Source organism: Sparus aurata, chromosome 22, assembly GCF_900880675.1.
Source record: "Sparus aurata chromosome 22, fSpaAur1.1, whole genome shotgun sequence".
Lineage (NCBI taxonomy): Eukaryota > Metazoa > Chordata > Actinopteri > Spariformes > Sparidae > Sparus > Sparus aurata.
This window is the reverse complement of record NC_044208.1, coordinates 11,263,006-11,278,712: the sequence shown is the minus strand read 5'-3', so window position 1 is coordinate 11,278,712 and position 15,707 is coordinate 11,263,006. Positions and strand designations below refer to the sequence as shown.

At 40.7% G+C, this 15,707-nt stretch overlaps 1 protein-coding gene and 1 long non-coding RNA gene across 2 annotated transcripts in view; one reads left to right on the top strand and one right to left on the bottom strand.

Moving 5' to 3' along the window:
- The window catches only part of LOC115574023 (exostosin-1), a 339,107-nt gene that overhangs the window by 302,483 nt on the left and 20,917 nt on the right, over positions 1–15,707 (top strand). Inside the window, exons 8-9 of the mRNA XM_030405211.1 lie at positions 7,816–7,934; positions 8,949–9,044. Coding sequence (XP_030261071.1) covers positions 7,816–7,934; positions 8,949–9,044 — 215 coding nt within the window. The remainder of the gene's footprint in view (positions 1–7,815; positions 7,935–8,948; positions 9,045–15,707) is intronic.
- Positions 7,861–13,909, bottom strand: LOC115574035 (uncharacterized). The gene is made up of 3 exons (XR_003982412.1): positions 13,874–13,909; positions 8,059–8,222; positions 7,861–7,957 (listed from the first exon to the last, which is right to left on the bottom strand). It is a non-coding gene; the product is annotated as an uncharacterized LOC115574035 (long non-coding RNA).

Below are 15,707 nucleotides of genomic sequence, written 5' to 3'. Positions count from 1 at the left end.
TCGTATCCTGTTTGGAACATATCGATATACTGTTCACTTAATATACTTACACTAAGTTTACTTATCATATTCTGTTTTTCCTTTCGGTTTGGTTAGGTTTAGAAAACAAAAACACTTGGTTCGGTTAATGACCGGGGTCAGCAACTATGAGAAGGTCAATTTTTTTCCCCCCTTTTGACTTCGAAAATCTGTCTGGAGTCGCAGAACATATTCAAGTAAACACAACCTCAGCCTAGCAAGGTTATAATTAGCATTCATCAATATTTTGGCATATGGCTACTCTGCAGTGGTCTACTTATGCTTGTTGGGTACTTAATTCTCGCATTTCAATCATAGTAATAATATTTATGTTGTTCATTCAGGGAAAATTAACTGATCATTAAGCTCTTTTAAAGCTTTTATGTCCTGAGGTCACATACATACGGACGAGATAAAATAAGTAATTACGATGATAACAATAGAGAGATTGTTATCAAGCCTGAATAAAAGCAAATAGATCCATAAAAAAAAAAACTTATGAAACTGATTAAATGACTGAAAAAAGAAAAGTAAAACCACAGCCAAAACAAAAAAAGAAAGATACAGAATATATAGAGCCACTGCAGAGGGGCGAAAGAGCCTCACGTGGCTCCAGTGGCTGCCGACCCACGGATCAGGAAAACATGGTTCAGGTCAAACACGTGTTATACAGAATAACTTACCACCCGTGATGTCGATATCAGATCCTGCAGGAGGAACTGCCAACACAAAATCAGCAAATAGACAATCTCACCCCATGATATGGCATTTCTTCTTATCAGCTGAAACTGTAATTGAAATAGCGAAATGTATAACAATGTATTTAAGATGCATATATGTGATGTAAGACAGCTGCGGGCTAAGACTGAAAGGAAGGCTGGCCTTGTGTGTGTTTATGTATACGTGGGTGTGTGCTGTATAGATATGCATGCAGACCGGGGTGAGTCTCCACAGACTGAGGCTGTAACTCGGATCGATGTTTGTCTTTCTCGGAGGGATTGTGGACACAAGGGTTAGAAGGACGAGCGAAGGGAGGGGTCGAGGCACAGAAAGAACGATGGGCCAGTCTGGTTTATGCCACCGCAGTAAATCACTATTTTAGCTGCTGCCATCTCCAGAGCTGCTGCTGCTTCTGCTGCTGCTGCTCGGGGAATAAAGTCGTCGTCAAAGCGGTGTGTGTACGACGGTCTCACACGGCTGCCTCCCCGTAACTTTTGATGGCAAAGCAGCTGCAACTTCTGCCCGGTTGTTTGAGAAAGTTTGACTGACTGCTCAGACACGGTGGCCTCAGTAGCTGAAAGCATATCCCGATGTGATGGCTCGAGCTACATCTCTACTTTAGTTTGCGGAAAGTTGAGCCGCGGCGTGGGCCGTGGAGCTACTTTAAGCTCCGCGTGTGTTAACTTTCCAGTGCGTTTCCTGTTGAGAATCTGGCTGGTTGGGCACACACACACGCACATATACAACCAGCCAGTACTTCCACAATCTTCTCTCAGCTAGGTTTAAAGCTGAACAGAGGACAAATTTGAAGAATGAAACCACGCTGATCACAAAAAGGAAAGACCAACAGCACCCATTGAAGACGTTCTAATTGTTTTCCCTTTTTGGATGTTGAACATAAATGTGGATGTGTTCTTTGCCACGGGCTGTTTCTGTGTAGGAAGATAAGAGCTGCAGCGTTTCTTTGAGGCAAAGTTGTTGGAAGAAAAAAAGGAAAAAACGTAATTGCAACAACACGTGCCAAATAATCATTATTTTCTTGCTATGTAATTATAGACAGGAATCTGGTGACAAAGCCTCCCTTCAGGTGCGTCAATGTGACGTTATGTACGTGGGTTGTGTGGATACATTATACATGTCAATAAAACGTGTGTCCAGTTGAAACACGGAAACCTGATGTAAGGTTTTTAATAAGTTGGTTTTTTTGGCTGGTATTTCAGATTGATGGCAGCTTTGTGCAGCTTCAAAGTCACAATAGAACAACCTTAATTTGCAGATCATGGAGGGCAAGTGTGTTGTTAATTTTTAGGAACGATTATTTGTATAATCTTTTGTATAATTTGTAAAATAGCCACCGATGTAGAGAAATGTTTGGAGGAACCCTTATCCTCGATCTCCTTTTCAAGTATACTTTGTAATAGTTTAGTTCTCTGATTTGGGTTTGGTTTGGTTTGGTTTGGTTTGGTAGGTTTAATCACACTTGCAGTTTTGCACTTTGTTCTGACTTTTAGAGACTTTCTACAGTTGTGTCGAAGCAAAGGAATCCATGCTCATATACTGTTTATTCAGCTTACATAGAGCTTACTCCAGGTGATCATTGGTATTTGCCACCTTGTAAGCAATTGCAGGGAAATCCTGATTGAAAAGCATGGCATTTATTTATTGTAGTCCTAGTTTTTTGGGTGAAATTTAGTCAAATTCAACAAAAATGAAATTTCAGTCATTATCTCCTCACCCTCGTGCTGATGGAAACTCAGGAGACGTTTTGTCGTCTACAAAACTATTTTGGAACTTCACAGCAAAACAGCATTGTAATATACTTCTAAACTGAAGTCAGTGAACCCACTGAGCTGTGTGTTGATAGTGTGTGAATATCATCTTTTCAAATACATTTTCTTCCCAGTGGTATTTGTTTGTCTTAAAACGTAGTGTCCATCTATCTCGGTTGTTTAGGAGCTTGTTTAAGAAGCTCCAGAAATGTTTTGTGCACTTTGTGCAGCATTTGGGTTAGGATTTAATGACAGAGTGTTTGCTTTCAACTTTTCTTTTAAATAATTTAATATTTAGTATAGTTTCTATTGACCACCCAAATGTGCCATCTTTGTGATGTTCAGAGTTCAAGTCCAGTTCTGTGCAAGGTGAGTCTGGAAACTTTAGAGATGAGGGATTTAAACTTGTGAGACAGCCGCAGCGTCTGTGTGTCTCTGTCCGTGGTCCTGAAACATTGAGGCCATACAGCGCCTCTTTTTACATCCATGGTGCTGAACCTTTGAGCTCATTCTGTCTTTTCTCCATCGTCTCTTTTTAAAACGATTTCAGTTCAACTAAATCCAAATGATGCAGTGTATCTCATCTGCATATCAATGATGTTATAATCATACTACATTTTATAAACTCTGTTGGTTAGAAAATGACATATCCGAGGCCAAACCGGAATATTTTCTGTATTTTTTTTAGATTTATCAGAATTACGTTTTTTATTTATTGTGTATAATTAGCATAGTGTTTGTCGACAAGCTAAAACCATACGGTTGATAACTTTTACATGTTCATTATTATTGTAGACACACAGGCAGGCAAGTAACTGGAACAATAAGCGAGCTTTAGCAACTAAAAGCTGGAAATCCAAACCAAGAAATAAAGCGAAACAAAAAACATACCAGAAATAACGCAAGGAAACAGGACAGGAACACAAGGGCAAAACAGACCAGATGGACTCACAACGACAACACAAGGAGCTTAAATACACAAGGTGTGATTAACTAATAGAGCACAGGCGAGGAGCAAAAGGACGGGAACAAGTTTCTTTTTTTTAAAAAAGGGAGAAAATTAAAAGCAAAAACTGACAGATGAGGACAGAACTTCAAAATAAAACAGGAAATAACTATGACAATGGAATTTGCCGGTGGGTCGGGGCCCTGTGGTGAAGCATATTTGTCCAAATTAATTGGCCGTTAATGTTTCTGCAACTGATATGTTCACATTTGTACGTGTAATATCACATTTATATTACATGTTGACCACAGCTTGAGACTGTGTACCAAGGCTTATACTGTAACCATGAATCCACTGGATATTCTTAAGGAGACCTCTGTACCATTTTTTGCCATTTGTGGTGACAACAATCAAATATTTTTGTAGAGAAGTCAGGACATCTCCAGCTGTGGTATGCTGACAAAAACAGGTATTTCATTCCAAAATATGATCTTAACCAAGTTTTTTTTTTCTGTGTCGAAACCTAATCAGAGTCTAAGCAAAATAGAAAGATTAACCAGAAGAAACATAAAGTCACAACATAAAGAAATGGACATTTTTAAACAAATACCTGGTTTCAACAACATTCATTCTGCCGATTTCAGTGGTTATTCATTGGAGGTTCGAAAAATTTAATATCTCTCTTCTTCGGCAAACTTTCTTTCACTGAGCTGCACTTTCCACCATGTTGGTGCCATTGAGATCAACTGTGCAGGACCGGTTTGCCGCAATCTCAAGTATATACATATTTTGTGAATTTCACAATAAAACCCTATACGAATGATATGAAAGGGATGGGATGACTGCTGTAAGTTTCAATAGATTTTCACTCATTTGCTTTGGAACATTGGATTCTTTTGCTCTCACAGAGGATATCGCTTCAATACTTTGTATATACCACTATGTGTCTGCTACTTGTTTTAAGGGTTGGCAGGTCAGTACAGATCTAATACCTCTTTAATGACACCAGCTGAAGCAAAAGAGTGAAAGGTAATGAGATATTGACACTTATACCATGGTCTGGGGGAATACTCGATTCTGATTGGCTGCAGGGTGTCCATTAACCCCTGATATATGGACACCTACTAAGTAGTTCCAGTCAAATTGACTGTTCACCGCTGTAAATTAATGCGCTAGCTGGCGTATCAAATCTTAATATGTTATTTCCAGCACTGAGTGCAGTCCGTCAGTCCTTCAGTGTCTTATCCTCTGAGCACCACTGGGTGGCGACTGTAACACACAAGCTGCAGAAAGTTCACTTCCCCTCTAAACTTACTGATACGCGAATACGCTGTTCAACTCTCTACTTCAGGCTGCGGCCACAGTAACGTTACACACGGCCGGTCATTTGTTCGTGAAAATCTTGCTATTGATTTGGGGACAATGACATGACTGGTTAGTTAGCTAATCGTGTTAGCTAGCATACTGTCAAATTATATTTACTGTTTGTCAACCGTATGCAATGTTATTGACTTTGAATCTTGCTAGCATAGCCTTAGCTTTCTGGCTCATCGCTGAGCGGACTAGAATATCTCCAGTTGCCAAGTCGTATCTATGGTCAGTCCTATTTACTGGAGGAGTGAACAACGCTTCCGTTGCATAAGAATCTTACGGGAGAGTAATGATTGTTCCAGGTATTAGTCAAACCCTCAGGCGTTACCAGGGAAACTAAGTTATGGCTCGTGAAAAACTTTATATTTTGATTGTAAAACGCATGAAAATGTAAATTAATGGTCCGAATCTTTTCTTTGGCAAGTGACCATGGTATAAGCGGGATAATGCCCTTAGAGGTGTCCATAAACAGAAGTTAAAGGCCTCCGCGTCTTCCATTAACTTCTGTTTATGGGCACCTCGTCGGGCATTATCCCTTACTTAAAATACAGGAAGCCTACCGATCACCAGACCCCAGCCATTGCTGAAAGAACACCTCTTATCCACAGCAGCTGTAATGCCATCCTGATATCCCTTCCCGGGCAGTTTAAGACCCATTCACACATTGATTCATGTGACTCTAACAGCTCTCACATGACAGCCAGGTGGACTAACGACCCACGTGTGACCTCAGCCACTCTCAAGGCGCGAACGAGCCCGCAGAGGTTAAATACAGATCAAATATCAATCCAGGCAATCTGAACTGAGGAAGCCTTTCAGATCGGAGGCAAAAGATTTTCAAGAATCTAAAGGCCAGTTGCCTTTTGCACCTGTAAATATAGAGAAGTAAAGAGAAGTCCCAAAAATGGTACCTACCTACCTCCCACAATGCAGTCTTTTGTCCAACAAAACCACCTTGTTCTAATTGGTAGCACAGTTTCTCTGCGGATGTGGTGATCCAAGACATTATGTCATTTAATAAAAATCACGTTGGTAGCTTTTTTACAGGCAAGCGCAGATGAAACAGAAGGACTGAGCCTGTTTCTGTGACCCCGGCAAGGTCAGGCGTCGTGCTTCCATAAATACCACTAAGCCCACCTGAGATGGCTGGTCAGGGGGCCTGGTGTCAGAGAGATGGATAGAGCAACACTAAAGAGCACTCTGGCTCCACTTATCCATTAGGATGCGTATTCCCTTATTCCCATACACACCCAACACTTGGCATGCCACGTGCCTGCAGTCCCGGCCTTCTCTAGCTGGATCTTACATACTGTGTGTCTGTGTATGTTCCAATTCGCTGTACCGAGAGTGGATTTTGAGCTTCTCACACACGGGCATCGGAGATTTTAAAAGTAGTTGCTGTAATGTGAAAACTCACCTCTACAGGACCCCCGGCTTTATTGTTACAGTTCACTCGCACCAGTTTAAAGCCATAGTAGGCAGCTTTTTTTAATCACATTTCTTCTTGTGTTCTGACAAGTTTGGTTTTAATATCTTACTAAATGCTGTAAAGAGATTGTGTGATGTCGCGATTGACAACCGTTTAACAGTGAAATAACTTTTAACTGAAATTAAATCAACTACAAATTCACCATTTATTAATGATGGTCAATACATATCGTTCCCAGGGAAACTAATGTTGGATCTACGTTCAAGAGACGCACACAGCCATGACTCCAAATATCGCGTGTTGTTGTTGTATTGTGTCAAAAGGCAACAGTTTGCTTACAGATTTACAATATCAATGTTATAAGGAGATGACGTGTCTGATGTCTTCGTAGCGTGTCGCGCTGCGTGGAAGAGGTCAGAAAACACCTATTGATACTACCTTAAATACCTTACATACTTTTAACATTAAGATTCTTGCAATGAATAACATGACTTCGAAAATCTGTCCGACAAGTGTGAAGTTGATACTACATTGACCTGAAATTAAGTCCAAAGTCCTGACCTATTGTTGTAAACAAAAACCACATGAACAAAATGACCTGATTGGAGAGAAGTAGTTTAATCAAATTGTCTGGAAACAACATGCTAATCAGGAGTAAATCTGCATCAGCACCAGTTAAGCATGAGACGTGTTGCTGTGCTTTTTTGGGGAGATCCTTTGTTTTTTTCTCCCAGCCTTAATTTGACAACTGTGTGCTAATGACATTATTGTTACACAGATCATGAACATAACCCTGTTTACAGGATCAAAACAAGGTATTACATAGTCAAGAATGTCACCTCAATCAGTGTGCATGTACTGAACACTAGATGCTGTCAAAGATGTCATTTGACACGACGTTTTACATTGCATGATCCTCTATAGGTAGAAGTACATGAGTGGATTCATTTAATGAGTTATATGAATTGTATTCAGAAAATAAAATCCAGTCATAGAAGCCAATGATTTATAATATTGATGCATTACTTTGGCGCAGGCTGCCACCGGGGGGAATCAATTTCCTCAACCCTATTTACCCGTTGTAGCATACACCAGGGATCATTTATCGAAAGGGGGTAATTTAAAGTTTGGTTCCGCTTCATAATTTCTCCTTTTCAACTGTTTTGTTCATTTATTTGCTTCAATAAAATGCAAAAAAAGGGTAAATAACAAGAACTGTTTTATTGTGAAGTTGTTGAAAATACAATTACCTCTTTTATAGGATTCAGAATTCAGTAAAACAGACACACGGAAAGCAAACTGTTCACTCTTGTATTAGACATGTTTACTCATGCTCACTCGTGGGGACCAGGGGTATATATGCTGTCAGAAAGATGGATGACGGGTGCAGCGCAGAGCAGCCTGTGTCCAGTTAAGCGTGATGGAGCTTCATGGAGAGCTACATCTGCACAAATGTGTGTTAAAAACCTAAACAGTTTACCCATGACAACTGTTTCTGAACCGTGTGTGTGTGTGTGTGTGTGTGTGTGTGTGTGTGTGTGTGTGTGTGTGTCTGTGTCCAGGTAAGAGCCCCTCGCAGCAGTTCACAGCTGTGATCCATACAGTTACTCCTCTGCAGTCCCAGATCTCCCCTGTGGTGAAGCTCATCATCGCCGTAGCCAAGTCCAAGTTCTGTGCACAGGTGGGAAGTGTGTTTATGTCGTGCTGTGATTTGGTGCAGCGAAGGGAAAAACGAAAACAACACTGTTACATATTTAAATAGTTTAAACTATGTCAAGAGGAGTAAATATTTTATCCGCTTTTACCTTTTCATGTTCTGCATCCTCTTCCTTTCCCTTCTCCTTTTTCACGCTTTAGTTTTGTTTTTCCTCACAGTTTCACTTCCAGGTAATAAAAATCTGAGGAGAAGGTACATCCATTCTTCAGACAAGAGCTGACTGCTGGTCGAACTGCTCGATGTTATAAGATGCTGAAAAAAAAAAAAAAAATTGATGTTCTTGGAAAATGGGAAAAGAGTACAAAAAGTGATCTAGGTGGTGATTGCCTCACATTGGCTGATGCTACAACTGCATATAGGTTTTTCTGTCTGCGGCCGGGGCGAGATCTTTAGGTCTGAAAGTGTTGGCTTTCATAATGAATTTAATCACTTTTGACATATTTCTTGCTTTGTTTGACACGTTTTCTGAGGATATTAGGGCCACTGTTTTATTTGAAAAAATACAGTTATAATGCTCCAAATGTTCCAAGGCGTCGATATTTTTCCATAGTTACAGGTGACATCAGTCTGTCAGCTTTTACTGAACTGTGAGTGAAATAGTAACTTCACAGTGAATCCCATATCCAATATCATCATATTATTCTAATAGTACGTATGCATTTTTACATTAGACTCTCTGTTATTTAAGTACACTCTGACAAATCTGTGTGTAGAAAAGAAAACCCTGACTTCCCAAAGCTTTGCTTAAAGGTCTCATATTTTAGACACTATTGTGAAAAATGAACTTTAAAAAAATGTGACCATTTTCTAGAAGGCATCCAAAATAAAAGTAAGAACCAGAAACAAATATCGGGTCTTTAAAGATAAGACTCTGTTGTGTCTTATACTTTGTTAAAGATTATCAGCTGTTTTAAAAAACCTTTGTTGAGAAACTAATGTACAATGATGTTAATGATTACATGTGCTTTTCCTGTACAGATTGTGGTTTTATGGAACTCCGACAAGCCTTTACCTCCTCGGAACAAGTGGCCCTCCACCAGTGTGCCTCTCGCTGTCATTGAAGGACAGACCAAGGTAACAGCTGCTTGCTTTTTGCATCCATTATGTAAAAAAAGAAAACATTTATCCTGCCTTCATAAAAACTGACTCGCACAAAGGTGCTTTAGCCCAAGTGTGTTGGCGGTCTACATCACCAGGAGCCTCAGCTTTAAGACAAACTGCCTGCTGCCACTTTAAAGATTCAAGAAAAAGGGAGCCAGACAACAATCCTCAGAAGAAGGTGCTGTAAAAAAACACATCTGATACATTATGTACCAGTGAGATGGGAGAGACTTATTTTTGAAAATAATAGCCTTATCATCAGATAACCTTCAGCACATTAACTTTCTGGGATAATTACCTCAGAGGATAAGACAGGTTATGACAGCATGAGCCCGATAAGGTTGAAATAGTCGAACTGTCTCCTTAGGATCCATCCTCATATCTGTGTAGGTAGCAGTTAGACTTGAGAGAATCAGCAAATTCTTAAATTAAAACCTCAGTGGGACCTGTGTACGAAGCTTAAACAGAGCTTAAACGATCCTGTGATGAGCATTTAGAGCGCTGGAATAACCTCAGGGAGAAATTCTGCACCGTACAGAGCTCCACCTCATGATAAATGATTCAGGAAATTAAGCAAATACCCTTGAGGATGCCAGATGTTCAGACCCCTGTGTGCTGTTATTATATGAAAAAAACTCAAGAAAAACAAGAGCGGACTCTGATCAAGGCTCACTGAGGCTGAACTGTATCAGTGTGTTAGTTTGAACTTCTCAAAGTGTCGCTGACAATGAAAGGCTTTTATCTGCCTCAGACTCCCTTTGGATTTTATTATCCCTCTTGTAAGTGTTAAGTCCATTGAGCGTGTTTGATTGTTTGCCGCAGAAAATTCTGCACCAAGCAGCTCTCTCTGAATACTCTGTCTGTAGTCTGTTATCTGCTCACAATAGTCCTGGTGCTGGATTTTGGAGGCCTGTGAATATTGCTGATGTAGTGAAAGGGACGGTTTTGATTTCATGTCTCTCTTTTAACATTTATATTTAAATTTAGGGCATTTAGCAGACACTTTTGTCCGAAGTGACTTACAATGAGAAACAACAAATCTATGTATCTATGCATATTTTTGAGGAGTTGTGTACTTAGATGATCCCAAATGTTGCCATCAATGTTTAAACCCTGAGAAATCCGTAAGGTTGTTCAAAGTAACGGTGCTTTTCATTTGGTCGCCTGTCATTTTAAACTTCTAGGAGAGAGTCAGTATGAAACGTACATACAACTTCAAAACATCTCATTGTCCATTGTACATTTCGTCACGCCGACATGTCAGATGGATTTTCATCAGCAGTCAGTGACTCCCATGATCCCACGCTACTTATTTCTTTGGTTTAGTTTTGATTTAAAGAGACCCCTAGTGGCAGAAATTCCATACTGTGCGTTAAATATCTCCACAGGATGGTGTGTGTGTCTGTGTGTGTGTGTGTGTGTGTGTGTGTGTGTTTGTGTTCCACTGGCCTCTCCCTGACTGTCTCAGTTAGTTTCTTCACACCTGTCAGGGCGTAAAAATTCACACCGTCTCTCGTTTACCCCCAAATGACTCAGAGAATAGGTGAAATCATCTAAAGTGTTGAGTGTTTATTGGCTACCTTCATGGATAACTGTCCGATGCGCTGTGGTCATTTTGACTTGTGAAACCTTTGGCATTTATAAAAACAGTATTTAATATTTGGGTGGTGCGCAGCCATCTGGTTCGGGCCTGTCGCCAGGCAGAGGGATTTGGGTGCAATGCCACCCCATATCACACCCCTCCAGCTCCAATGAATTTTCTGCTAAAAAAAAAAAAAAATCCAATAAAAATGCGAGGCTGACTTACAATTAGTGCGTCCAGTGCAGTCTGTGGAAAGTTTTCACAGACCAGTGTTTCTGTAAATGATGCATCGGCACATGGCAGCAAGTCCTGAAGAAATGCAACACAAACACAGTACCCTGAGGTGCTCAGGGTGCGGCCCCCCATTTTCATTTTTTCTGTCACCATACACCTAATCTCTCCCACTTCCTGTCACCAGTGATATCTTTTGTTTTTTAATTTTTATCTAGTGTTGCTGATCGGTTGCAGCAGGTTTGGACCAGATTTGGACAGCCTCTCATGCATGAACAAAAGAATGTCACCATCCAGTTTATAACCAAAAGCAGCAATTAAAAAGTGTTGTTTTATCATGAGTGATGACTCAGGGATGTCACTGTAGTAATTGTAACGACTTAAGTTCATTTCTTAACTGTGCTGTTCTCACACTGTCACATTGTTCCGCTGACAGAACGTAGACAAGATGCTGTTTACTGCGTTGCAAAAGTATTGTAAAAGTCTTCGGTACAGAGAAAGTTGAACTGTGTTTCTGTGGTTTTATCAACTAAATTAAAAGTGATGTTTACATAATATGGTTCTATGGAAAATCAGTATTAAGAAAAGAAATAAGACACAAAGTAGAAAGAACATTCAAATCATGATGATTAATTGGTTAGAAAACAGGAAATAATTTAAACAAGACCAAACGTTAAAAATCTTCTCTATGTTAAATACGAAGCTGTCTCCTTGGTTGGAGTTCAACTCAACATGGAGCAACAACAACATTGTTTCCGGTATTGTAAAAATGAAAAACAAGAAATAATTTTGTTGGAGACTGAATGTAATAACATATTTCAGCCGCTGCCTCCCCGCAAACTGCGCCTACATGTTTCAGTGGAAGGGGTCACAAGTCAGAGAGGTTGGAAACACTGGTTTGTTCTTTAACTTTGCACCCTGCGACATTGCTTAATATATGTTTCATATACTCTATCCATATACTAATATAAACTCATTTCCTGTTAGAATTGAACCCTCATGCAGTGATATTTCTGAGACACCAGGAGCCATGAGAGCTACGCCGGGGGTGTGACTTTGTTCTCATTTGCAGTATTACTGAGTTATGTTCTGTCCTCAAGTACACACACATATGAACTGACGGCTTTTATGTGACATTTCATAAAGAGGTTAAAAAAAATGTCTTGTTTATTTTTTTTATGTAATCATTTTCAAATTAAGCTTCCTAATAAAAATACACTCTATCACACATTCTCTGACACACGAGCACCAACAGCTGTCTCCGGTCCTGATGCTGTGTGGTCTAATTGTTTCTGCCTGTTTCAATGTAAATGTTTCCCCACTGAGAGACGAGAGCAATGTTTCCGTTGCTGACAATTAAATGCACCTCAGTGGCAATATGCTCGTGTGTGTGTGTCTGCTTGTGTGAGAGCCGGTATCCAACAGCGTCTATGGTCCTATAATTAGTCATGTGGTATATTGTCGTGCAACACAGACAGATGCTCTTCAGTGTGTTTCCTTCCAAGCCCTCACTTTGTTTGCTCCCACTCTATTAACTACACACACACACCCACACACACACACACAGTGGAAGTTTGTGATTTGCCTCAACAGAGCGCAGCAGCAGGGTAATTTGCTGTCTGTTATGAGTGTTTGTACTCTGTAATGCCGAGTGGATACACTCCATCAGCAAGCTTTTACTTCCTCCCTCTGTCTGTCAGGCACGTCTGCACTCCATGTTTGCTTCCACTCTTTCTTCATCGAGTCAGATCTTCTGAAGAACAGTACATCCACACTATGACATTTTGTATCTGCTCCTTAATTTAGTTTGTTAGTATCCCAAAAACGCCCATATTCTTCGTGACATAGAAGGCAGTACATGATGATAAGGCATATACTCAGTGCGGGGGCACACAGGGAGCCCGACTGGCTGATCAGATGAATCAGGATCCTCGGCCTTTCTAGAAGGGAGATCCCGCTTGCTCAGCATTTATGACCCACACGTCAATATGATCAAAGGAGTGACCTATGGATTCCCCGCCATCGCCGTAAATATGTCGACCATATCTCAGCTTCATCAATCACCTCGCCCCCACAAGCCTGAAATTTTGTATTGATAAGTTAATCCTCAGCAACGATTAGGTATGCGTTTGAATTATAGCAGAGGAGCAGAAAAGTGGAGAGTTCAAAGGTCAAGTGGGACCTGATGTAGGAACCGGATTGAACGGAGGGGCAGAGAGAGGAATAGATGATCGTGTGTTGACCAGAAAATATCCTTCAGTCTCTATTAATAATCATTTTGAATAAGCTGGAAAGACTTTCTTCAGGTTTTAAACAGTCTCTGGTAACATTTATATTTTATCAATGACCAAAATCGCCTGTAGAAGTGATGCATTTATAAACACATGGAGTCACAAACTCTTGCATGAGGAGGATAACTGTAGTGTCGAATTAAGAAGGGTGGGGCCACCGACCAGTCCGCTGTATTTGACCCGTTGGGCATGAGAACAGGCTGCCTGAGTCCTTGTAGCTCAGTTATGGTTTCATCTGTCATGCCAGATGGGTTGTGTACAATTTGAGTGTTTTTGCTAAAAACAGCTGCCTGCTGTGACTGGAATCATGGGAGTTATGTGAATCAGTAAAGTTGAAGCCATAAAACCAAAACAAGGAGCTGAAAGATGTTTTTTCAGCTCAAGAGTCAGTTGATTACTCCTTGTAGATTCATTAATGTGTTTGAGTCCATCACATCGGCTGCTTTAATCCATCGTTGATTCGAAAATATAGGTTAGGGCAAGTCCATGTCAGCTCTAACACACTCGTCTGTGTTAAGGTTGGGGTAGAATTAAGGTGCAGACCAAATGCAGACTCACGAGAGGCAGGATAAGGCGGAACAAAAGGCGAGCTTTATTTAACCAAAAAGGTGAGAAATGCAAAAACCCGGAGAACAAACAAGAAAACCAAAGTAGCAGCTAAGGTTAAAGCAAGGTTCAAATCAAAATCCAAAACGTACCAAACGGGAGACTGGAGACACAGGAGGAAACTTCACGAGGGGCATCACACAAAAACGAACTGACAAACACCAGAGGGAAGAAAAAGACTACACACACAGACACTAACGACAAGACGAGGAACAGGTGAGATGGAGCAGCAGGTGAGCGGAGTGTGGCTGATGAGCAGCACACAGACAGACAGACAGGAGGACAAGCAGCCAGGAGGAAGGAGAAAACAAAGGGAAGAACACAGGAGACACTGAAAGGACACAGGAGGGCATGGAAATGAATGACAAAACAAGAAATAGTGAAGATTATTTATTTTTTTTGCCATCATTTCTCACTCCAGTAATGAAATTGGCTTCCCGTGGTTTTTAATAATGGTCCTTCAGATCGCTCTGTGCTCTTTGACTTCTAACTGTAATTCACAGACATCTTGATGTGTTGCCGACATGAAGCTGGACTGGATATCTGCAAAGACTCCATTTGAAGTAGCGGGAGTCATGGCAAATATAAAGAGAGGAAATGGGTGGTAGGAGAGCGACAAAGATAAGGTCCAGACCATTGAACCGCCAGTGATCTCAGTGGGATCTAATCTCTGTCCAGAGGCAGAACGGCATCGATGCCAGCCAGAGGGAGGCAGCAGGGGAGTGATGGGGGTGGAGGGGGGGAGGGGTTCACTCAGACAGGTATAGACAGGTGGGCTCAGCCGTTATGAGGTTTTGAAAAAGATTATCCTTGTACTTTTGTTTAATCGAAAACCGCGACTAATGAAAGGCAATATTTTAAGTCAGTGATGATTAAGTGCGAATAATCGACCGTGCTCAGGATTAACGATATATGTTTCTGAAGCACCTCAGACAGTGACAAGGTAACTAGGGCCCTTTCTGCTGTTTAACTAAAAGACTCCCAACAGGTAAACATAGGCAATCAATAAAAGGAATTGAGAGTAATGTAGTGTCCCATCACAATGTGTGCCCTCTGTCCCTGTGACCGTGCATATGTTCATTTTTACTCGTGCAAATCCTCGATATCATGAATTTTTTACATTCACACCATTAGCCCGGGATGAATGCAGTTAATTATCAGGCTAATTTACTACAGCCAATTACACTGTGATGGTGGTTTTCATAAGGACGCCGAGCAGCCTGTTCCACCGCTATGAACACCGTCCTGACTGAACTAATTACCTGCCTGCTGATTATGTCGCATCCATCCAAAGAAAATACATTCTCCCACTTAAAGCAGTGATTTAATGTACTGTCACTCTCCAATAATTAGAGGAATTTTGGGGGGATTTGTGTTCATATTCGTTTGATGTTGCGCTTAATTTCTCGACGAATGTGCACTGACTCGTTAAGCTGAGATGGAAGTAGACATTAACCTTGAAGATATTTGTGGTCTTACTTTGCAAATAAGCCTCTTAATATTACCCCTGGGGCTGTAAATTAAATCTACTTTATTTCAGACAGTGAATCCGTGTTGAACGTCAGTACTGTGACAGAAGTTAACACGGAGGTTCATCTCAGTGATACAGAATCTTAGCTGGCTGAGAAAAGGGAAAAAAAATTATTAGATATAGCCAGTTTTCTCCAACTTTAGGCCGAGATAATCTTTTATATACAGGACTGTTTCTGAACATTTTAGCGACATCTTGCATGGCCCCAACACCACCACCCCTCTGGCTCTGTCATTTTGATCTCCCTAAATTAAATGAATGACTTGATGTAATTTCTTAACAATAAAGGACCATATGAAAACAATAAACCATTGACAGGAAGGTGCATCTGTGCTGCTATTGGCTCCATCAGCACTGGATGCAGCCTGTTCTCACTCCCTAACACATTAAATACA